Here is a 22,607-nt window from a genome sequence, read left to right on the forward strand (position 1 = left end):
TGTGCACCTCTTATCTGTGAATTCAGCACAGTCAGATGCCACGTCCCCTCTCCTTTGCGCCTGCAGGGTCCTATCCATCATGGAGTGCCCTTCAGGTATGTGGCAGATCTGGGCTGTGGGAGGGTGACCAAACACACCTTCCCGCTGAAGTCAGCAGGACCCCTTCCTAGCAACCTACTCCTGCGTGTGGGAGAAGCGGGAGAGCTGGGCATGTTGGGAGGTGGCACTGGAGGCGTGTGGTTGCTTCGCTCGCTCCCATATTCACACCCGAGTGCAGAGCACTTGCGCGTGGCTTTGGCCCTGCCCCTTCAGCCCCACACTGACCTGAGAGCACGTGCACCTCCTCCTCTGGGTTAACTGTAGGGGGAGAGAAGGAATCAGTGACAGGGGAGGAAGCGAGCAGGCCTGGGAGCTGGCAGGAGTGACAAGATGGAACTGGAGAAGCGGGAGGGAGAGGAGCAGGGCCCCAGAGAGCAGTGGGCACTGCAGGCGGGGCATGGGCCCGGTCCAGGCTGCCAGCCTCCAGCGGAGCGTGCCCTGGCATCTCTGCTCTCTGTTGGAGAACAGGTACCCTCATCATAGCAGGGAGGGCCCTGCCCTGGGACAGATGTGTGTCTTAGTTTTAGGAAGCTGGTGAGAGGAACAACACTGAGTGAGACGGCAGGAGGGACCCACCCTAAGGGCGTGAGCCCTCGCCTGAGGAGCCAGCCTGCCAGGCTAGGCTGTGCTTCCTTGTGTGGTACTGGGCGCGTGGGCAGCAGGGTCAGGAAGAGAGCTGGGTGAACAGTGGAGAGCTGCTGAGCTGGCACCTGCAGACTGAGTGGGATGCTGGTCGCCCTGGGGCTCCATGTTCAGCCCTGGGCTGCCCAGCACACACACCTAGGATCTGAAGAAGCTAAGGGAAGAGGCCTGCAGTGCCCACAGCCTTGTGCTCCAAGGTGAGCCTGTAACAGCGTAGCGGTGCGTGGCACACCCTGGATCGCCACATCTTCAAGTCACACATGTTCCCTGAGGCCACGCTGAGCTCTCTGCTCTGTGCTGTGCAGCCTTGGGCAGAGGTGGGCTCCAGCACTGTCTCCAGCCACTTTACCTCTCTTGATTGTTTCTGAATGTGGCGGACAGCAGTCACGTGTATCAGCCCCTCGTCGCCAGCACTGCTCTTCCCAATCTGCAGAAGAGGGAGCAGAAATTAAGGAGTGAAATGAGTAAGAGATTTGGGATCTGATGACGTTCTTCATGGGGCCTTGAGTTGACTGCCCCTGGCTGTCCTCAGGCCAGGGCTTGTGCCCACCAGCAATATCAGATTGAAGGTAACTGGCTGCTGGATGATGACCGTATCTACTGGATAAGCATTTGCAACCCCAGGAAGATAGAGGATTTGCTGCGGAAATATTGAAGAGAAATCTCTACAATTAATATTTTTGTGTTGAATAATCTAGAACATGCTGCTATTGACTATCGTGACCCAGCTCCCGTGTTGTCAGTATAAAAGCTCCGCAGCAAGGACAGTGAGTCCATCGGTCTGCTGCCAGCTGCTTCCTGGAATAAAGTCAGAAACACCAACATTCCTCTTCCGGTGCCGTGGCAGTGCTGTCCCCGGTGTATACAGACAACTTCAGAACCACAGTTACGACTCGGGACAACTCGTCCGGCTGGGTCCCCTCACCCAGCACAAAGCTGGGCTTTCAGTGGGCCCCTCACAAATATATGTCAAATGAAGAAAGGCATTTCCAGGGAAGCTATTTTTTGCAAGCAGCTCTGAATCCAGTAATCACATATTTTGAAAATGATCATTTTTTTGTTTGAAGTTGTCTTAGGAATTACAGAAGACACTGAAAAGGTTATGCTCCTGATGTGAACATGTGCCCCTTTGAGAGGCTAAGTCCAAGAGGCGAGCCCTGACCGGCTGTGGCCACATTCCCTTCTGGGGGCCTGTGTGTGGAGGAGAGGCGAGCCCTGACTGGCTGTGGCCACGTTCCCTTCTGGGGGCCTGTGTGTGGAAGAGAGGCGAGGGCTCACCGGCTGTGGCCACGTTCCCTTCTGGGGGCGTGTGTGTGGAGGAGAGGTGAGCCCTGACTGATGTGGCCACGTTCCCTTTGGGGGCCTGTGTGTGGAAGAGAGGCGAGGCCTCACCAGCTGTGGCCACGTTCCCTTTAGGAGCCTGTGTGTGAAGGAGAGGTGAGCCCTGACCGTCTGTGGCTACGTTCCGTTTGGGGGCCTGTGTGTGGAGGAGAGGTGAGCCCTGTCCGGCTGTGGCCACGTTCCCTTTGCGGGCCTGTATGTGGAGGGGAGGCTTTGAGCGTCACTTAGAGCAGTGCCCCCTAAACTCTGGTGTGACCCCTGGGCCTCCCATGAAGGTGCGCGTCGTGACCCAGGGGGTCTGGGTGGGGCCCGAGGGCCTGCCTCTCTCAGGCTCCCGGGGCAGCACTCCCACGAGGCTCTACAGAGGGTCCTGTCCTTGCCTTTCAAGCCTCCTGGGGCTGTGCTCCCAACTGGCACTGTGGCCACGGGTGCTTTCTCCTCTTCTGTCTCTCTGTTCCTCCCTGTGACAGTGATGGCTGTGGCCGCACTGAGAGCTCAGCAGCAGTCCAGGATCACCTCTCAAGACCTTTAATCACGTCTGCAGAGCCCCTTTGCCATCTAAGCTCATGCTCCTGGATGCTAGGGTCTGGGACCTGGCTGTCTCTGGGTGCCATTATTCAGCTTGCTACAGCTGCCCACAGGTAGGCACCCCAGTCCCTGCTGTAGTTCTGTGGAACAGGACTTCTAGACAGGATGGAAGTCACGAACTCTGTATGGACTAAGGTCCATTGATGTACTGGTGGTTATTTTTCATTTATTCACCCAAGCATTTCCCATTTTACAAATAAGAATGGGGAGGCCCAGAGAGCCAAAATCAGTGGCTCTGGGTTAGTATCTGGACTCCTGCCAGCCGCTGTGTCTGGAACCCCTGCTTCTAAGCAATCCCATGCTGCCTCGTGTGCCCGGCGCAGCAGACTAGAAGCCTCTGAGGCCCACGGAGCTGGGAAGGACAGCCGTCTCCCCTGATGTCGAAACTGGGCAGAGGGTTTCCAGCTGCAGAAGGCCCTTGGCTGTGTGGGGAGAGAGCCTGAGATGCTGGCCTTGGACCAGGTGCAGACCCTGCCTCCACCCTCACAGCTCCCTCTGGGCGAGCCGGACCCTTGGAATAGCTGCCATGGTCCGCCAGGGCAGACTGGGCAGCGCCTGCAAGCAGACTGCAGACACCACCGCAGACAGCTCCCCTGTCCCCAACCCTGCTCCTTGACCCCTGTGATAGTGCAAGCCTACTTGGTCCTCTGAGTATCCATGGAAGCGAGGGAGAGAAGGTGCTTTCTGTCCATTTCACAGTCACGGGGAGACAGCACAGGCCCACCTCCTTCCCAGGATTTAGAAGGTGGGGACCCCGCTGCGGGGGACATGTGCCCATGTTCCTGGGTGAAGATTTCTTTCTCCATCTTCCGATTCCAGGCACTGTGTGAACAGCACTCCAGTGGGGGCGAGGAGGACGAGTGACAGCTGTCCCCTGCCCAGTTTTGCCAAGCGAGGTCTGTGCAGCGGCTCACCACCGCCAAGAACTTCTCCAGACAAGGCTGAGGACAGCCTGTGCCTTCATGAAAGCCCCATGCAAACAGGGCCCCAGGCCCTAAAAAGCCCTTGTGTTGGTACACTACAGCCTGCTAGCTACCTCACACATATTTGTCCTGCTGCTGCCAAGTGAAAGAATTTTTCTTTTTTGTTTATTGTTGCAAGACATTTATTAGTAACACAGGGATAAGCAGCCAGGGATTACGGATTAACATACATTCACTTGTGTTTTCTTCATGATGTGTTTTTCAGAAACCGCAAGTATCGGGAAGGGAAAACAGAAACCCAGAGAAAGGAAGGCGTTGGGGGGCCACGTGCAGGTCATCGTTACCGTCAATGAGCCAAAGGTAAGCCTGCGGCAGTGAGAAAGGGGTGTTTTAATTTTAATGCCCAATTTTGCTCTCAGTGAAAAAGGAAACCATTTTTGGTTTCACAGTCAAGCTGACGTGTTCCAACTCTTATCAGAAGCAGTGGCCCGTGCAAAACGTGGGCTCGTGGCCCGGCGTCCACCACCACCACCTGAAGGCTGCTCACTGTACACGGTACGCATTTCCTGAGGAGCGGCTGCTCTCAGCGCGTCCGTGTACCGACACGGGTGGCGACCTCACTCAGCGCTCAGCAGACGGGACACGCGGCCCAGGAAGTGCAGGGCGGCCGAGCTTCTCTCCAGGACAGCCAACAGGAACGGGCTGTTCAAGGTCACCTCCAAGGCCTCTGGCCCGGCCGGCTGTGGGACGGACTCTGGGGCCTGCTCTCCATCTGCTCTTAGTTCAAAAAGAATGCTGTTCAGCACCTGCAAGGCAGTGAGCCTAGGCGTCACTCCTGAAGGCCTGGGCCCCAGGGGGGACCATTCTCCAGCCTGCCCACCCTCACTTGACCCAACTCACGGGACACGACGGCTCCTCTCCAAAGTGTCCCTCAAACCCGCCCGTCTCCACTTTGCCCTGCTGTCCCGGGCAGGTGGAGTCTTTGGCCCCTGGCCCCTGGCCTGCCAGGGCTTTCTTCCCCTCTCTGCTAACACCACAGAGAGCTCCGAGGCCAGGACTGTGAGCCACCCCCACTTCTCACCCTCCCAGCATTAAGGCACTTCTCAGCTATGGGGTTGCATCACCCCTGTGCTCCTGGGACAGTCCGTCCACTGCTGTGTGCTTCCCTGAAGCCAGGAGGTGAGTGCCAGGGCCGGCGGCCAGCCTAAAGACTCTGCTCTCCAGGCCCTAGTCCTGACCCTGCTGTAGGATCTGGAGGGGACCCAAGGCGAGGCCTGGCTGCGCAGAGCCACGAACACATGCAGGGGAGGGTTTTGCTGCTCTCCAGCTGTCCTTGGGAAGACCCAGAGAGCACTGGCTACTTCTCCCCCCTTCTGGGCCAACAGCCTCCTGGCCACGTGCTCACACCTCTCCATCCTAATTGCCTCTACCCAACCCCACACCCCACCCCCTCGGTGAAGCCTCCTCTGTGTCCCTCTCGCTGGTGCCTCCCACTCCACGAGCACACAGCCAATGGCAGGCATGGATGCCACCTGCCCAGTACCTTTCCAACTCTAAGGTTGGCATCGCTGATTTTGCCCAGGTTTGCCTCGGCGCCCAGCAGGGTAGGCAGCTTGGCCTGGGCAAGCAGGTCCTGCAGGTCATAGGATGCTTTCAGTGTCAGCTGGGGCATGGTCAGGTGGATGGCCCTGGGGAGACGACACATGGTTACCAAGGGTGTCTCACAGTGTGAGGCCCTAGGCACGCTGGGCTCACAGAAGACCCGGAAGCGTGTGCTCCTGAACGAGGAAGCGTGTGCTCCTGAACGAGGAAGTGTGTGCTCCCGAACGAGGAACTGTCGCCACGTTCACTCGGCTAGGGTGTCTTGGGAAAACGTTCAGCAATAAGTACACGAGCAAGCTTTCATGTTATTTGAAATGCTATGAGAGGGAGGTACTAAATTCAGCAGCCGGGCTCTCTGAGGGATTGATGTAAATAGTTGTCAGTTCTATCTTCTGTTCCTCCTTTCGGTTGGCTGCATTGAAAGTGTACTCAGTGGATAATTCTCAAATGGTGTCCTCTAAAATAATGTCATGTCTTATTACTTTCCGGTGCAGTGGTGAGCTCCACGTGGGAGGGAAAGGGGAGGGGGCAGGCACAAGGTCAGCCTCTGTGTGGGCGTGTCACTTAAGCCAGTTCACTTCCACACAGAAGCCCTGCCTTCCTGGGGCACCCCTGAAAGCCCATCGAAGTTTCCAGTGACTGTACATGGCTGTCAGCACGCCGTGTCTGAAGCAATCTAGTCACAGGAGCCAAAAGGTAGAAGGGACCCAAGTGTCCCAGCAGTGGGTGGATGGATACACGGAAGGTGGCAGATACACACAGTGGAATACTATCAAGCGGTAAAAAGGAAGGAAATGCTGACACGTGACACAGTGTGGCTGAGCCCCAAGGACACAATGCTAAGAGGAATAAACCCAACACAATAGGCCAAATACTACTTGGCATACCACTTATTAGAGGTACACAGAGCAGTCAGCACGTGGAGACAGAGAGTAGAAGGGCGGTTGTCAGGGGCTGGGGGAGGGGAAATAAGGAGTTAGTGTTTACTGGGCACAGAGTTCCAGTTTGGAAAGAGTAAAAGTTTCTGAAGATGGATGGTATAGCACAAAAAGTGAAGGTATTGATGTCATGTTGATAAACACTTAAAAGTTGCTCAGGTGATCGATTTTATGTTATGTGTCTTTCACAGTTTTTTTAAATGACTTAACAAGTGTTGACCACAGGAGGCCCCCTGTGCCCCTTAGTGCCTGTCTCAGAGCAGAGGGCCTGTTGGATGTGGACCTCCCAACCCTGCAGCTAAGTGTCAGCACACAGGGAAGGGGATTCCTCCTCCCCTACCTCTTCTGCGCACAGAGAGAGAAGATGAGAAGAGCTGAGTCTGTGCCTGCAGAGGGTGCTTGTGTGGGGGTACCCAGGCCTCTACTCACCTCTCCCACCCGCCCCCTGGCCCCCAAGACTCAGCCGACACTGTGCCCTTGCCCACCCATGCCCCCCCACTCCCTGGGCAGAACAGCCCACGCAGAGCCCCGTTCTCCAGGGTTGGGGGGCAGCCCAGGAGGGTCCAAGCAGTTTCCTGGAGCCATACCGAGGAGAGAGATTCTTCATTCGGGTCAGGAAGTTGTGCTGGAAGATGAGGGCCTCCACCTTTCGCAGGTCGAGGCTATGGTGCGGCTGGATGAGCAGCAGGTAGCCGTTGGCATTCAGGGGCAGGCGGGTCACGGAGAGGCTGCTCTGGGTGTCGCTCCAGTGGTGGAAGGTGCCGGTGCCGGAGAGCATGGGGACTGACACTGAGGTCGTGTTGTCCACCCAGAACTCCCTGAGCCCTGGCAGCAGGGAGAACCCCTTCATCTTTCCTGGGGACCCAGCAGGAGACAGCAGGGAAGAGTAAGGGAGAGCACGGGGTTCTGGTGGAGCCGAGGGGCAGGGATGCCTCTAAAGCCTCCACCACCACCAAAGCCCCCTTCCTGGCCCCACAGCTTCGCCAGCCCCAGGGCACCCAACAAAGCCTTCCTCCTGCAAAATCCACCAGCTGCCAGTGTTGAAAACGAAGAACACACCAGACCCCAACCTGAGGCCCACAGAGGAAACTCCTACCCCACTGGTAACAGACCAGGTAAATCCAGGCCCAGAGCTGTCCTGGCCCCAGGCCTGGGCTCTGCCCTGCTCACTTTAGAAAACAAAAACACTGGTTTTTAGAGAAGTTTTAGATTCACAGCAAAATTAAGAGGAAAGTGCAGATATTCCCCGTATACCCGCTACTCCCCAGCAACACACAGCCTCCCCCCCCCACCAACTCCATGAGGAGGCACATTAGTTACCACTGATGAACAGCTTCATCACCCAGAGCCCACGGTTCACATCAGAGTTCACTCCTGGACATTTTACAGGTTTAGACAAACACACAATGACGTATCCACCCTTGTGCCGTTGTACAGAATTCCTTCACATTTCTTGGTACCCTTTGCTGCTAGAGACCCAGGATGACCAGTGGGTGTGAGCTGTGTAAGCCTTTGTGCTGGGCCTTGAGGGGACGGGCAAGCCCTCTGCTCGCACCCCTGCCAGTAGGCTGTGGCCTTGGGGTTGTGGAGCTGAGCTGCCAGCTGACTCAGCTGTTGTTGAGCAGGTTGTTGAAAGCACTGCCACTTGGGCTGTCTCCATAGCAGCAGCTGGGCCCATATCCCCTCCCTCTGCAGTCTTCCTAGCCCCTTGAAAGGCCCAATTCTGTGATTGTTCCTGGGAGAACAATGTGAAGTTGAGGATGAGCCCATCACGGAGCGGCCCCGGACATCTGCCACTTGGAGGTCTGAACAGAGGTGACTAAGTGAGTCAGGGCTGTGAGTTCTCGGAGGAGCGGGAGTAGGGAGCTGGGGAGGGGCACCCAGGTATTGCGAGATAGGAGTGGCAGGGTCCCCAGCCCCGCCTTGTCCTCTAGCCTGGGATCCCTGTGTCTTCAGGCAAGTTCAGCTTGCAGGAGGGCTGCACGCAAGAAGCTGGCCCACAGGACTGAGAGGAGGCTTGTTAGTTTATGGCGGGGGGCGGAAAGGACGCTACCTCCAAAAAGATATGGGAGTCTGAAACGAGGGTAGCTGCCGCCTACTCTGCTCACTCACCGGACAGCATCCTGTCCTCATCCAGAGATTAAGAACATCTCGCCAGGTTAGGACAACAGGTGAGGCCCATTTCTGGGCCAGTGGCTCTCTCTGACTTTGCCTTTTGGGAAGCCGGCCTTTCTCACTGAGCTGTCCTCCTGGGCACCTGTTAGCGACTCTTGGCTCAGCCCAGGGGCCCCCTCGGTCCTACATGGGGGGCAGCCACCCTCAGCCATGTGGTCCCTGACTGGGCGCTGCCCCCAAGCCCTGTCAGTTCCAGGATCTGCACGGTCCTGGGCTGTCACCTCCTCCTGCTCCCAGGGGCAGCCTGCTGCCTCCTCTTGGCAGCTTTTCAGACCTCCAGGTTATTGTCAGAGTCAGGAAACAACTGTGTTCTGGTCAACCTTCCTCTGTCCCCACAGTTCTGCCTTCCAGCCGCCGACGTCCGTGTCTCTCAGTTCTACTTGTTCATATGTTGCTGGGACCTCACACACAGCTTCCCCGGCCCACTCAGCCACTCACAGAGCCTCAGAGTCTTGTTCCTGGAACCGTTTGCTGAGCAACTGCATAACCTTCCAACCACTCTCCCTGCCTCCAGTCCCCATAGCACAGGCCAGGGACCTCTGAGCAGAATGGCTGGCGCCCAGCTCCCAGCCACCCACAACTCCAACCTCCCATTAGCACATTCAAAGTCTCAAAATCTGGCCTTGACCCATCTCTCTGGCCTTGCCTAACACTGATCCCATTCTCTTCCTCTGAGCTCAGGCCAAACAAAATCGCCCCTGTTCTGGTTCCTTGCCCTGACCTTTGCAGTCTTGCACCATTTCCCAGCCTTCCTTCTGTCCTCTCCCAGGTGACACCCTTCCCCGAGCACTCTGAGCCCCAGGCACCTGCCCAAAGCACCTTGCCTTCAGCTCTGGGGCTGAGGCATTGGCCTGTGGGATCCAGCTTTCTGGTTAACCACAGTCAGCAAGCTGAGTCGGGGCTTGTGCTGTCTCCCTATTCTCCGCTCTGAAACACCAGCTCAGAGTCTTGCAAGTAATACATCCCCAATCATCTTTTCTGAATGAAAGAACAACTTGTGTGTTAGGCATTATTTTGGTAATAACCTTCTCCCAATATGAAAATGATCCCAGCAAACAAACTGGTTATTTTTGCATGGGACAGTGAACTTCTCAAGGACAAGATCCCTTGACCTCAACAGACAGGAGCCCAGCCCTTCTGTGTGTGGAGCTGGGCCACAAGGTATGTGTTCAGAAACCAGGCCCCTGCTTGTGGGTGTGACATCAGGAGCAGTCACTTTGTTTTTCTGAGTCTTTTTTGTCACTGGTAAACAAAGGCAATCATACCTCTTCACCGCATCTCTAGGGGGTCCAATGATGAAAGTAAAAGGATTCAGCATAGCAGTGGCACATAGGGTGGCAGATGGGGAGGCCAATGCTCAGATAATGCTCATCCAAGGAGCTCAGTGGGGCAGCCACTTGGTACCCTGTAAGGGTGGTCCCAGGCACTTGCTCATCTGCCCCCTCGCCCATCTCCAGGCGTGGCCCTGCTCAGCTGAACTGAGACGCTAGACAGTAAGTTCATACAGAAAGAGAACCGCCGCCCTCCTGCCCTGGCCAGGGGCAGAGCCCCGCCGAGGGCTGACCTTACCTTGGAAGTGGATGTAGGCATTGAAGAGCAGGGTGCTGTCTGGGCTGACCGCTGTCAGGGGTCTGCCCATATTCCACCCCGTCACTGCCTGCATGAACCCGTTGATCTTCTCAGCAGCGAGATTTGGGTCCGTGGACAAGTCTAGTGAGCGTGGGAGAGTGATGGGGGCAAAGGAAGAGAGGCCCTGCACAAAGGGCTGCTTCAGGTGCAGGCCAGGGGCTGTGAACAGGCCAACCACCGTGGACAGGAGCAGCCTGGCCTGACTGCTGGCCCCACCCTGGGCGACCAGAAGGCCCTGGATGGTCTGCAGGGAGGACAGGACCTTGCGGCCGTCTAGCCGGGAGGTGCAGCCCTGACCCTCCCCAGGGACACCCAGGAATGCCTGTAGTCTGCTGGCCGTGGGGTCTAAGGCCCCCATGTAGAAAGAGGTCAGGGTGCTGAAGAGGGCCACTGGGGAGAACACAAGCCCGCTGGCCACGCTCCACGTCGCGCTCAGTGTCTTGTACATGTGGAAGCCCACAAAGTTGAGCAGCAGCCCCACCTCTGAGGCCCGTAGCCGGTCTTCAGCCTCTAGCTTCTCAGTGGCTCGAACCAGCTGTTCCCACAGGGCCTCTTCATCCACTGGGGATGACTTGATCTGAATGGGTGCAGGTGTGAAAGTCGGGTCTGCAGGTGTCCGCACACTGGGTTTCTCCAGCTGGTCACAGTTGCTCTTGCTGTAGACAAGGAGGTGGAAGGGGTGTATATACACCCGGTCGCCAGCAGCCAGGCCAGCCCAGGCCGAGAGGCAAAGGACGGCAGCCCCTAGGCTCAGGCCAACGGGAGCCATCTCTGACCGGGCACTTGCTTCTGCTCTCCTGAAATATTTTGTGAAGAGTTAAAGGGGGTTATTACGTGCCTTCCAGCAATGCTCCCTGCAACCAGTCAGCACGTGAGCCGCCTATCCCTGTCTCATGCGTTTCAAAGGGAAGAAGTGGCTCAAAGCTCTCTGAGAGCCATCTACAGATGCGTCCCAGTCGCGAGTCCGCTGTCGTGGGCTGAGCCGGGCTTCTGCGGGGCTTTATTTTGGGGGTGGGTTTGGGTTTTATTTTGTTTAAATTTTAAAGTGGTAAGCATGTCTGAATATTAAGACATTTGTGGATTTTAAAGAAAAAATACGAAATGGGGTTATTTTTAATGTAAACACATGTTTTCACAAAATACTGCAGGTGTTTTTTGTCAAGAATATGTAAGCGGCTGATACATTTTTACCTTTGTTACTTAGTGGTATGATGCTTCAGTCAATAATTACATGCTTAGCAAAAGAATAATATGGAAGCATCTTAATTTATTTTTAAAGGATTACTTTGAGTAAAAAAAAGTTTCATGATAGTTGTTATGCAAAAGTTTAAAAATTCATATGTCAAAGTTGATGGAAGAAATTTTTACATACTGAAGTATGGAGAAATCATTCTGGTTTATCCAAAATGGATCTGGTGGCCATTGGGGATGTTGTTTCAGACATGTTCCTATATCACTGAGAACTTGAATTTCCTGAATGATAACAGACCATAGTCGTAGCTGCCAGCTGCAACCTTCTGGTCTCAAGGTCTCGCCTTGTAACTATGCAACCGTTTTGAATCCCAAACAATCCTTGCTTAACAAACACCCTTACTTGCCAGTTCCAGTCCTAATTCTTGACAAACAACGTACGTAATTTTGCAGTTTCTGCCTTCATAAGCCTCCTCTGTTTTTTTGTCTCGTGGAACACAACTCAAGTGCTTCCTGAATCTGTGTCTCTCTGCGATAGGCCTCAGTTTGGCTCAAATACAACAGTTGTCTATTCTTATTATAGATTATTTAGTGATTATTTTTGTTAACAAAGTCCTGACCCCTAGTACCTCAAAATGTGACTGTATTTGGAGACAGTCTTTAAAGAGGTAAGCTAGGTTTAATGAGGCCTTTAGGGTGGGCATTAATCCAGTCTGACCGGTGTCCCTATAAGAAAAGGAGATCAGGACACAGGGAGAACCGCATGAAAGCATTAGGGGCAGACGGCCAGGAGACCACCTGCAAGCCCAGGAAAGGAGCCTCGGAAGAAACCAACCCTGTCAACTCCCGGCCTCCAGAATCAAGAGAATACAGATTTCTTCTGTCTAAACTCCAGTCTGTGGCTCTGCGGTGGCAGCCCATAACACCAATATGCCCACCTGTTCAAGGCTATAAATTTTCCCCAAAGAACAAAATGTGAGGCAGCAGGGGTCTTTGTGGGGCTCCAAGTCCTAGGGTAGCTGGTAAACCATTTTGGAATACAAGACCAACTCATACAGAGGTTTCTCCTGTGTTACAAATTAGCCTGACAAGAAAATAATCCAGCTGTGCGGGAAATGTTCCCTTATTTCCCCAGCCAAGGTGTATAATTTAGAATGGAGATCTCGTATTTGTTTGGCACATGGCAGTTCACAGAAGCTCTTTCCCGTAGATTATCCAGTCTAACGTGTCACAGGAGCTAAGACTGTTCCACTTCTTTGCAGACACAGAAAGGCGAGTTCTGGGATACAGAGAAACATCCCCAAGCTCGTGTCACAGCAAGGACGTAACAGAGATCTGACTCCAACCTGCTTTACTCTCACAGGTTATTCTCCACCCCAGTGCGCACAGGACTCACCCAGAAAGCCTGAGAAACTATTACAATCTGAGTCTCACTTCCAGAGATGCTAATTAAGTGACCCTGGGAAGGGTCTGAGAAACGGTTTTTAGTCTCCCGGTGGCCCTAACATGCAGCTGGAATTAAGCACCATAGACTCAACCTGGGGAAGCCCAGACACCCCTGCCTGTCTCAACCCCCTCCCTAGCGCGCACCCGCCCTGCAGAGTAAATCCCCAAGGGGCTCGAGTCGTCTGTGCCCGAGCCCATTCAGCAGCAGCCAGACTTCACCGGGCTGTGCCCAGTCTCCCCAGGAGGCGCCTCCACCGCGCAGAAGCTCTCCCTGCCTCACCTGGGACAGGTGAGGTGGGACAGTGCTCAGCACCTCTGCCTCAGCCTCGCTTCCAGCCAAGAGAATGGGCGTGGGCTGAGCTCCTGGGAGAAAAGGCCCCTGGGTCGGCTCTGCTGGCTCTTTCAGCGATGGTTCTCACTGAGAGAGTGAATATTCCCTTTATGGGTTCGTTCCGCTCAAGCAGCTTCTATATGACCCCTCCTTCATCTTGAGGGAAGGGCAGTGCTGTGCTACCAGGCAGCCGCTCAGCCTTCCCATCCCCGCTCACTCTCTCCTGCCCTCCCCGAGCTGGCCTGGGCCTCCTTGGAGCTATGGTCCATCACCACCGATTCCAGGTCGCCTCGAAGCCTCGCTGGCTCCTAGCCGCCCGCGCGTGCCTGGTCGCGTGCAGTGACTGCAGCCGCTTGGTGAGGGCATCTGGCTAGCACGCGCTGTGTTCCTGCTCTGCTCTAAGTGTCAAATTGCCAAGGGAATTCTGACCTCTGATCTTAACTGCCACCTACTCTCCTTCCAGGCTGTTTGACTCCACCCACTGTTCCCACAGGGAATTACACAACACGGAAAAAAAGGACAGAAGCGTCTCTCTTCATAGACCTTCCTGTCAGGCAGGCCTAAGTTGCCCATTGACCCCTCTCCAGGGGAAACTGGCGGGGCCTGAGTGTGGAGAATCCTTCAGGAACAGGCCTAAGGGTCCTGGGCTGGGGCCATGCAGGTGATCGCAGCCGCCTCCCAGCTTCCTGCAGGCACAGGCCCCGTTTCAGGTGATTTACCAGGTAGAACAGAGACCGTTGTTTGCTCTCGGTTGTGGTCTGTCTCACTGGCCTGGGTGCCAAGTCAGCGCACAGCTTCCCAGCCTGACAGCCACACCTTGGGTTTTCTCTTCCACCTGCCTCTACCTGGCCTCCCCCTTGACCAGCCTCTCCTGCAAGGCTTCTTACATCTCAGGGCTTGTGCTCAAGGCTGATGAGGATGGTAAGCAAACACAAGTACAAGGCTGCTCACGGCTTCAGTGACTTCAGGGGCCAAGTCTGAATCCTCACAGCAGCCTACCTTCTTGTCTGGGCCTCCCCACCACCGATTTCACCCTTCGACTGGCCCTCCACGCCTGGCACTCTGAACTCACTCCCCCTGCCCTCCTCTCCTCTCCCTGTGGTGCTGCTGCTGCTAAGTCGCCTCAGTCGTGCCCGACTCTTGGCGACCCCATAGACGGCAGCCCGCCAGGCTCCCCCGTCCCTGGGATCCTCCAGGCAAGAGCACTGGAGTGGGCTGCCAGTGCCTTCTCCGCCTGTGGTGCTAGTCACCTGCAGCTCTGATCACCGCGTTACTCGTGTGTCTGTCATGGTTAGCATTTACCGCCTGTCTCCTTCCACACGGATGCAGATCCCGTAGGACTGAGGTTCTTGCTGTTTTGCTTACTGATGTGCCCCACATTCCCAAAAATACAGTAAGTGGTGGCTAAATAAGGCTGTGCTGCAGATGAACAGACAGGTTTGGAGACTTGCTCAAGTTCACACAGCTGGTAAGAGACAGATCAGTATTCGAGCCCAGAGCCCCTGACTCCATACTCCATACACTGAAGCACTGATCTATACTACTTTTGAACAAGACTGTGTCTTTTTAGTTTATTCTAAAGTTTAGAAAGCACTATCAGGTATTAGCACTCTTAATTTATAGCATAGTTCCCGAGAAAGGGAGACCAGGTATTGCCGTTGGTTCCATTTCATAGACAAGCAAACCAAGGCTTGGGAGGCAGAGTGATGAACTTGACTACTCAGACCCAGGCCTTGAACCCAGGACCAGAGCCGGCACTGCCTCCAAAGAGCGGCAGGGAAATAGACCACTGCTCCGCTGAGCCCTGCGGGGATGCCCTTCTCCCCAGCTCCAGTGCCTGCACAAGCCTTGCTCGTCCTCAGGCTGGAGGAGGACCCAGGGTACTCCTTCTGCGCCAGCCCCCTAGGACCCAGCCCTGCTCAGAGAGAGCGGAGGACCCTGCCAGCCCGCCTGCTGCTGAAAGGAGCAGTTCCTCTGGTGAGACCCGTGATACGCTCAGGGCAGGGACAGCCTGTGCCCAGGGGAGAGGCACCCTCCGAGTCTGCAGTGGTGATGTCCCCTGCAGCCCAGGTCACCGCTGTCCCCTGGTTCCTGGGTGCACTTTAGCCACAGGCTTCCAGCAGCTCTCCCCCACACCTGTCCACCAGAACGCCCAGATTCCTCCTACCAGCAAACAAGGCAGCTGTGTGAAGAGAGCTGGGGAGGGCTGTGTATGGAGAGGGCCCCCACTCACCTTCTGCTCTTGTCCTCAAGACAGGGTGGCCTCTTCCTCTGGCTGGGCCACCGAGGCCCTATTTATGTCTGAGGGGTGGGGATGGAGCCGTTCCCAGACTGGCCTGTGCTCAGGCTGGGGGGAGGGTGTTTACGTGACTTGGCCAGGCCGTGGGGGTGGGGGCCGCAGCAGCCTCCCAGCTAGAGGGACAAATGCCAGGCCAGGCGACTCTTAGGATGGGCCTCCTTCCAGGAATCCAGGGTGATCGATACACTGTCGCTGCTGACAGTGAACCAGTACACAGTCAAGTTACACATTTCCTGAAGTTTGCTCGGCCTGGGGCTGCTGTTGTGGGACACGGGAGAATCCCATGTGGATTGTGGTGTGTCTCTGCCCCTGGGTGTGATGGCCTGAGGTCAGCCACCCAAGCCTTGAGACTGAGCCCCCTCGGGCTGTGATTTTGAGAGGCCCCAAGAGCATGTGGGCTCACGGGCCCAGCGGGAAGCGGGAAGCGGGAAGCGAAAGCCGTGTTCAGGTAGCCTGGGGGTCACCTGACCCCACGGCCTTGAGTGGCTCGGCGGTTGTCCAAATAGCCCCTGGGCACCCACTCCATGTAGACGCCTCCGATGGGGACACACACAGCCCAGCAAAGCGCGCTCTAGAGAACTGTGAGTTATCTGCGGAGACCGCCAGACACCAACAGTAGGGAGACGGGAAGGTGCTCACAAGCGCTTTCAGACTGTGAGACAGTTCAGTCTGTTAGAGCTGGAGAAGCTTTCAAAGTTCTGTCATTTGAGTCACACCTTGAAGGATAAAGAAGTTGGTTCTTTGAGGTTCAGTTCAGTTCAGTTCAGTCACTCAGTCGTGTCCGACTCTTTGCGACCCCATGAACCGCAGCACGCCAGGCCTCCCTGTCCATCGCCAACTCCTGGAGTTCACTCAGATTCACGTCCACCGAGTCACTGATGCCATCCAGCCATCTCATCCTCCGTCGTCCCCTTCTCCTCCCGCCCTCAATCCCTCCCAGCATCAGAGTCTTTTCCAATGAGTCAGCTCTTCGCATGAGATGGCCAAAGTACTGGAGTTTCAGCTTTAGCATCAGTCCTTCCAAAGAAATCCCAGGGCTGATCTCCTTTAGGATGGACTGGTTGGATCTCCTTGCAGTCCAAGGGACTCGCAAGAGTCTTCTCCAACACCACAGTTCAAAAGCATCAATTCTTCGGTGCTCAGCCTTCTTCACAGTCCAACTCTCACATCCATACATGACCACAGGAAAAACCATAGCCTTGACTAGATGGACCTTAGTCGGCAAAGTAATGTCTCTGCTTTTCAATATGCTGTCTAGGTTGGTCATAACTTTCCTTCCAAGGAGTAAGCGTCTTTTAATTTCATGGCTGCAGTCACCATCTGCAGTGATTTTGGAGCCCAGAAAAATAAAGTCTGCCACTGTTTCCACTGTTTCCCCATCTATTTCCCATGAAGTGATGGGCCCGGATGCCATAACCTTCGTTTTCTGAATGATCTTCTTTTCTTTGAGGTTAAAGAAGGGCTTTTCAGAGGTAGAGGCTGATAAGGCAATAACAGAGGTGGGAAAGCATGGGGCTTGTCTACGGGCCACCAGCAGGCCCAGGGCCCGAGAGGGAGGTGCAGTGGCAGCAGCAAAGCCGCTCCTGCTTCTGGGCTTCCCCGCCCTCCCCAGCGGTGATGAGGGGACCCCAGGGAAGTATAGCTCCTGCACAAGATGTCAGGCTGGGTCTGAGCCGCGTAGTGAGTGAGGGAAGGAAGGACGCTGATTAGTGCCAGACACCACGCGGGAGGGGAGAGACGCTGCTGCGGAAGGGACTGAAGACGCCTGGGTGAGGCGAGGCGCATGCTGCCTGACTCCTGCTTTAAGAAATGTTCTCTGAGAGCGATACTGTCGTGAGGAAAGATGGAGAGGGCCCAGGCACCACACTGCCCCGTTCAGGCTCCTGAGAGAGGATAGAACCAGTAACCCCGAGAGGGACACCGGAGGCTCCAGAACTCTGACGGAGGCCTGTGCAAAGCTGAGTTTGGATGGCATTCTTTCGAGGTGTCTATTGGAACTCGGTGCTGAAGACTTGCTTAGACGGTTCCGATGCTCAAGAGGGAGATCCAGGCTGGGGACACAGACGTGGAGACAAAGGCACCGCCATGTAGTCCAAGGCCGTGGGAGGAGGTGCTTTACCCGGGGAGAGTCAGAGCAAGGAGAGGAGAGGGGAGGGAAGAAGGGAGAGGAAAATCCAGTGGGAGAGGAAATGCGGAAGGAGTCGGCCGCACAGGAGGGGTCCCGGGGGCAGCGACGGGAACAGCAAGCGGTGCTCAAGAAGCCAGGAGGCAGTTTTGATAGGTGAGGACTTAGGGCCTGAAAGAGGTCTTTTGGGCAGAGTCATTACTACTGAGATGTCTCCTCCCAAACTATTTTTGATCGATCATTTACTAACATTTTATTGCTCACCAAAGGCCAGGAGGAGGTGAGTGGAGACCACAGGCAAGTTGGAGAGCAGCCTCCGGGAAGGATGAGGGAAGGACCTGGCTGAGACGGTTTGATAAGACCTCAAAGAGAAGCAGGTAGATTGAACAGTGAGCTGCTCTTTATTGAAATGTGATCATGAACGAAGAGGATTATTCTGTATTTTCAACTTTAAAATAGAAGGATGAAGGAATTCACATTTATTCAGTGGTTGCTACATGCTGGGTATATACATCTTTCGACACGGCTATGACATAGATTCTACTCTACCTCTCAGGGGAAGCACACTGACTGAAACCGCCCACCCTGGTCAGGCACCATAGTAACCATTTGCATGAGTTGTTTTACGACAGGAGGTCCTGATAAGGGAACTAATAAGCCACCACCCACCAGGGGAGTTCAGGAAAGGTCTAACACTGTGTGTCCAACCACCTCCCAGAATCCTTCTTGCTGGTGTCCATCTTGGCTGAACAAGGCTTGCACCACCAGAAAGGACTCTGAGTCAGAATGATTGGCCAAAGACCACCCAGAAACTAATCCCATCACCATAAAACCCGAGACTGCGAGCCGCGCAGCAGAGCAGCTCTCCTGGGTCCCCTCGCCCTCCTGCTCTCCACCCGGGCACCCTTTCCCAATAAACTCTCTTGTTTTGTCAGCACATGTGTCTCCTCCGACAATTCACTTCTGAGTGTTAGACAAGAGCCCACTTTCGGGCCCTGGAAGAGGGTCCCCCTTCCTGCAACATACTCACTTTCCAGGGAGAGAAAACTGAGGTCCAAAGAGGCTCAGCTATTTTCTAAATGTCACCCTAAATGAGTGACAGGTTTATCCGAAACCAACACCCATTCTTTTCATATCACTTTTGTTCATTTGTCCATCAACTATTTATTGAAAACCCATGACATGCCAAGACTGGAATTCATCTCTGGGGTGACAACTGGAGGCAAATCAGGCATGATCACCACCCTCATGAAACCTAAAGTTTTGCAAGGTGTCAAGATTAATCAATTGCCTCAAAAATAATGACTTATTTGCAGTTTGAATAAATGTTAGAAAGAAAAAGAATCGTGAGCAACCTGAGGATGTAACAGTAAGCCTGGTCTAGCCTGTACGGTCAGGACAAGACCTTGAGGATGAGTGGAGTGGTCTCAGGAGCAGTGCTGGCGGGGCTGGGCCCACACTGCCCGGGTCGACCTGGACCCACATCTAACAGCCGATGATTTTTTTCCGTTTTTACTTTGTATTGGGGTCTAGTCGATTAACAATGTTGTGATGGTTTCAGGTGAACAGTGAAGGACTCAGCCGTTCACGCACACGTATCCATTCTCCCCCATACTCTCCTCCCATGCAGGCTACCGCAGAACATTGAGCAGAGTTCCATGTGCTAAATGGTAGGTCCTTGTTGGTTACCCATTTTAAATACAGCAGTGTATACATATCCAAACTCCTTAACTACCCTTTCCCCCGTCCTTCCCGCCCTGGAACCATCAGTTCCCTCTCTAAGTCTGTGATAACAGTCTGGGATTCTTGCAGAGATGGGACAGACTAAGGGATGACATAGTCCCACACTAGCCTGGGCCGGTCTCTATCCTGCTGGGCTGTGTTTTCTCACTCCTCTCTCTGCCCTGAGTGACCATGAGCACCCTTCTAGCCCTAGGACTCACTTACTATCTGTTTAGTAAACTCACCTGGCCCTGCAGGGGCATTGAGGAAAAGATACGCTCAGCCCAGGGCAGGGTCTTGGCTGAGAAAGGTGCTCGCCCACTTGGCAGTCCGCTTTCCCTTCAGGCACTTGGTTTCAGCATCACAAATAAAATTTAGATTGTGCTCATCAATGTAGAATTGAAATGGGTCTTAGCCTAGCTCTCAAAAGGACCAGAATGTTTCACAAAAACGACAGGATTGAGTGGCGGGGGATATCTGCCGTCTAGACGAATCATAAAGCGCACGTTTATCGAACTGGTGAGTTCGGGGAAGCGCCTTGAACCCCAAATATGCGTGTAATGAGATTTTGCTGCATCATTGCAAAATGGCTCAGCAGCAGTGGGGAAACTGAGTCCCGCAGAGTGGAATCAGAACTAGAAAAGGCCTCCCGAAAAGTTCCACCCTTAGATCCCACAAGCCACTCTCCAGGCACGCTCCTCTAAATGTTCTAAGTTCTCTGACTCCTGGGGCCTGTGGAGTGGCGGACCATGACCTGTCTGGTCCCTGGTTCCCTTTTCTCCCCTACAGGGCACTCGTCCTCCAAACGGTACCGGGGGTTGATCATATGTCCAAGTAGCTCTGAGACTTGTGCCTATAGAACGTTTCAGTTAGAGGGAGGCTGTCTACTAACGAGACCACTCTTGCTGGCTGGCACAAGATTGGTTTCACCGTCTGTGTGTAGCAGGATGTGGGATCCGTGTGCATGTGCAGACTTACGTGGTATGTGTACAGATGAGTGTTGTGTCTGGCGTAATGCGTGTACTCATGTCTGGGTGTGGAAGTAGCGTGGTGTGCGATGGCTCATGTGTGTGATATGGCATGCGACATGAGTGATGAGGTGTGCGTGTGTACGTGGTGTGTGTGTGTCTGTGGCATCGCATGGTGTGTGTATGTATGTGTGTGAGGGGAGTGCCATGCGTGTGGTATGTGCGTGTGTGTTCGTGGCATGTGTATGTCTGTGCGGTGCGCATGCGTGTGTGTGTGTCTAGTATGGTACGTGTAGAAGCAGAAGATATTAAGAAGAGGTGGCAAGAGTACACAGAAGGACTATACAAAAAAGATCTTCATGACCCAGATAACCACGATGGTGTGATCACTCACCTAGAGCCAGACATTCTGGAATGAGAACTCAAGTGGGCCTTAGAGAGCATCACTACAAACAAAGCTAGTGGAGGTGACGGAATTCCAGTTGAGCTATTTCAAATCCTAAAAGAGGATGCTGTGAAAGTGCTGTACTCAATATGCCAGCAAATCTGGAAAACTCTACAGAGCTTCCCTGGCGGCTCAGATGGTAAAGCGTCTGCCTACAATGCGGGAGACCCAGGTTCGATCCCTGGGTTGGGAAGATCTCCTGGAGAAGGAAATGGCAACCCACTCCAGCACTCTTGCCTGGATAATCCCACAGACGGAGGAGCCTGGTGGGCTACAGTCCACGGGGTCTCAAAGAGTCGGACACGACTGAGCGACCTCACTATTCACTATACAGTGGCCACAGGACTGGAAAAGGCCAGTGTTCATTTCAATCCCAAAGAAAGGTGATGCCGAAGGGTGCTCACACTACCGCACAGCTGCACTCATCTCACATGCTGGCAAAGTAACGCTCAAAATTCTCCAAGCTCAGCTTCAACAGTACGTGAACTGAGAACTTCCAGATATGCAAACTGGATTTAGAAAAGGCAGAGGAACCAGAGATCAAATTGCCAACATCCATCAGATCATAGAAAAAGCAAGAGAATTTCAGAAAAACATCTACTGATGCTTTATTGTCTGTGCCAAAGTCTTTGACTGCGTGGATCACAACAAACCATGGGAAATTCTTAAAGAGACGGGAATACGAGACCACCTGACCTGCCTCCTGAGAAATCTGTATGCGGGTCAGGAAGCAACAGTTAGAGCCAGACGTGGAACAATGGACTGGTTCCAAATTGGCGAAGGAGTATGTCAAGGCTGTATATTATTACACTGCTTATTTAACTTATATACAGAGTACATCAAGTGAAATGCTCGGCTGGTTGAAGCACAAGCTGGAATCAAGATTGCAGGGAGGAATATCAATAACCTATGATAGGCAGGAGACACCACCCAGATGACAGAAAGTGAAGAAGAATTAAAGACACTCTTGATGAAAGTGAAGGAGAGAGAGTGAGAAAGCTGGCTTAGAACTCAACATTCAGAAAATTAAGATCATGGCATCCTGTCCCATCATTTCATGACAGATAGACGGGGAAATAATGGAAACAGTCAGAGATTTAATTTGGGGGGGCTCCAAAATCACTGCAGATGGTGACTGCAGCCATGAAATTCAAAGATGCTTGCTCCTTGGAAGAAAAGCTATGACCAAGCTAGACAGCATATTCAAAAGCAGAGACAGGACTTTGCTGACAAATGTCTGTCTAGTCAAAGCTATGGTTTTTCCAGTGGTCACGTGTGGATGTGAGAGTTGGCCTGTAGAGGAGGCTGAGCACCGAAGAACTGATGCTTTTGAACTGTGGTGTTGGACTCTTGAGAGTCCCTTGGACTGCAAGGAGATCAAACCAGTGAATCCTGAAGGAAATCAGTCCTGAATATCCACTGGAAGGACTGATGCTAAAGCTGAAGCTCCAATACTTTGACCACCTGGTGAGAAGAACTGGCTCATTGGAAAAGACCTTGATGCTGGGAAAGATTGAAGGCAGGAGGAGAAGGGGACGACAGAGGATGAGATGACTGGATGGCATCACCAACTTGATGTACATCAGTTTGAGCAAGCTCTGGGATTTGGTGATGGACAAGGAAGCCTGGTGTGCTGCAGTCCATGGGGTTGCAGAGTGTATGTGGTGCACGGCTGAGCAACTGAGCTTACTGGCTGATGGTGTGCGTCTATAACTGTGTGGCAGGGTGTGATGTGTGTGTGGTATGTATGTATGTGCACATGTGCATATACATACGGGGTAGGTGCACATATGTGTGTGGTGGCGTGTGCGCGTGTGTGAGATGTGTCTATGTGTGCCGGTGGCGGTGGTGGCGGTTTAGTCACAGGTCGTGTCCGACTCTTGTGACCTCATGGCCTGTAGCCTGCCAGGCTCCTGTAGCGTGGGGTTCTCCAGGCAAGAATACTGGAGTGGATTGCCATTTCCTTCTCCAGGGGATCTTCCCAACGCAGGGATCAAACAATCAAACCCAGGTCCCCTGCACTGCAGGCAGATTCTGTACCGCCTGAGCTGTGAGGGAAGCCCTGCAGAGTGTGGTGGTGTGTGTGTGTGTCTGTGGTGTGTATTTGTGTGTGGCAGGCAGTGTGCTTGTTTCTGTTGTGTGT

General features: G+C 53.9%; 1 protein-coding gene across 1 annotated transcript; it reads right to left on the reverse strand.

The window, feature by feature from the left end:
- Positions 1 to 3,750: 3,750 nt before the first annotated feature.
- On the reverse strand, positions 3,751 to 15,265 carry AGT (angiotensinogen). The gene is made up of 5 exons (XM_040242795.1): positions 15,139 to 15,265; positions 9,878 to 10,734; positions 6,721 to 6,988; positions 5,137 to 5,281; positions 3,751 to 4,399 (listed from the first exon to the last, which is right to left on the reverse strand). Exons 2-5 carry the CDS (start codon positions 10,704 to 10,706, stop codon positions 4,211 to 4,213), a joined length of 1,431 nt encoding a protein of 476 aa, XP_040098729.1. The 5' UTR covers positions 10,707 to 10,734; positions 15,139 to 15,265; the 3' UTR covers positions 3,751 to 4,210.
- Positions 15,266 to 22,607: the final 7,342 nt, after the last annotated feature.

Source organism: Oryx dammah, unplaced genomic scaffold, assembly GCF_014754425.2.
Source record: "Oryx dammah isolate SB20612 unplaced genomic scaffold, SCBI_Odam_1.1 HiC_scaffold_6, whole genome shotgun sequence".
NCBI classification, from domain to species: Eukaryota; Metazoa; Chordata; class Mammalia; order Artiodactyla; family Bovidae; genus Oryx; species Oryx dammah.

Bases quoted from the DNA above. Each gene is read 5' to 3' on its own strand.
- AGT (XM_040242795.1), bottom strand. From the start codon at position 10,706: ATGGCTCCCGTTGGCCTGAGCCTAGGGGCTGCCGTCCTTTGCCTCTCG. The intron at 5,282-6,720 runs GTATGGCTCCAG...TCGTCTCCCCAG, and splicing joins ATGAAGAATCTCTCTCCTCG to GGCCATCCACCTGACCATGC. The intron at 4,400-5,136 runs GTACTGGGCAGG...ACTGCCTTGCAG, and splicing joins CCAACCTTAGAGTTGGAAAG to GTGCTGAACAGCATTCTTTT.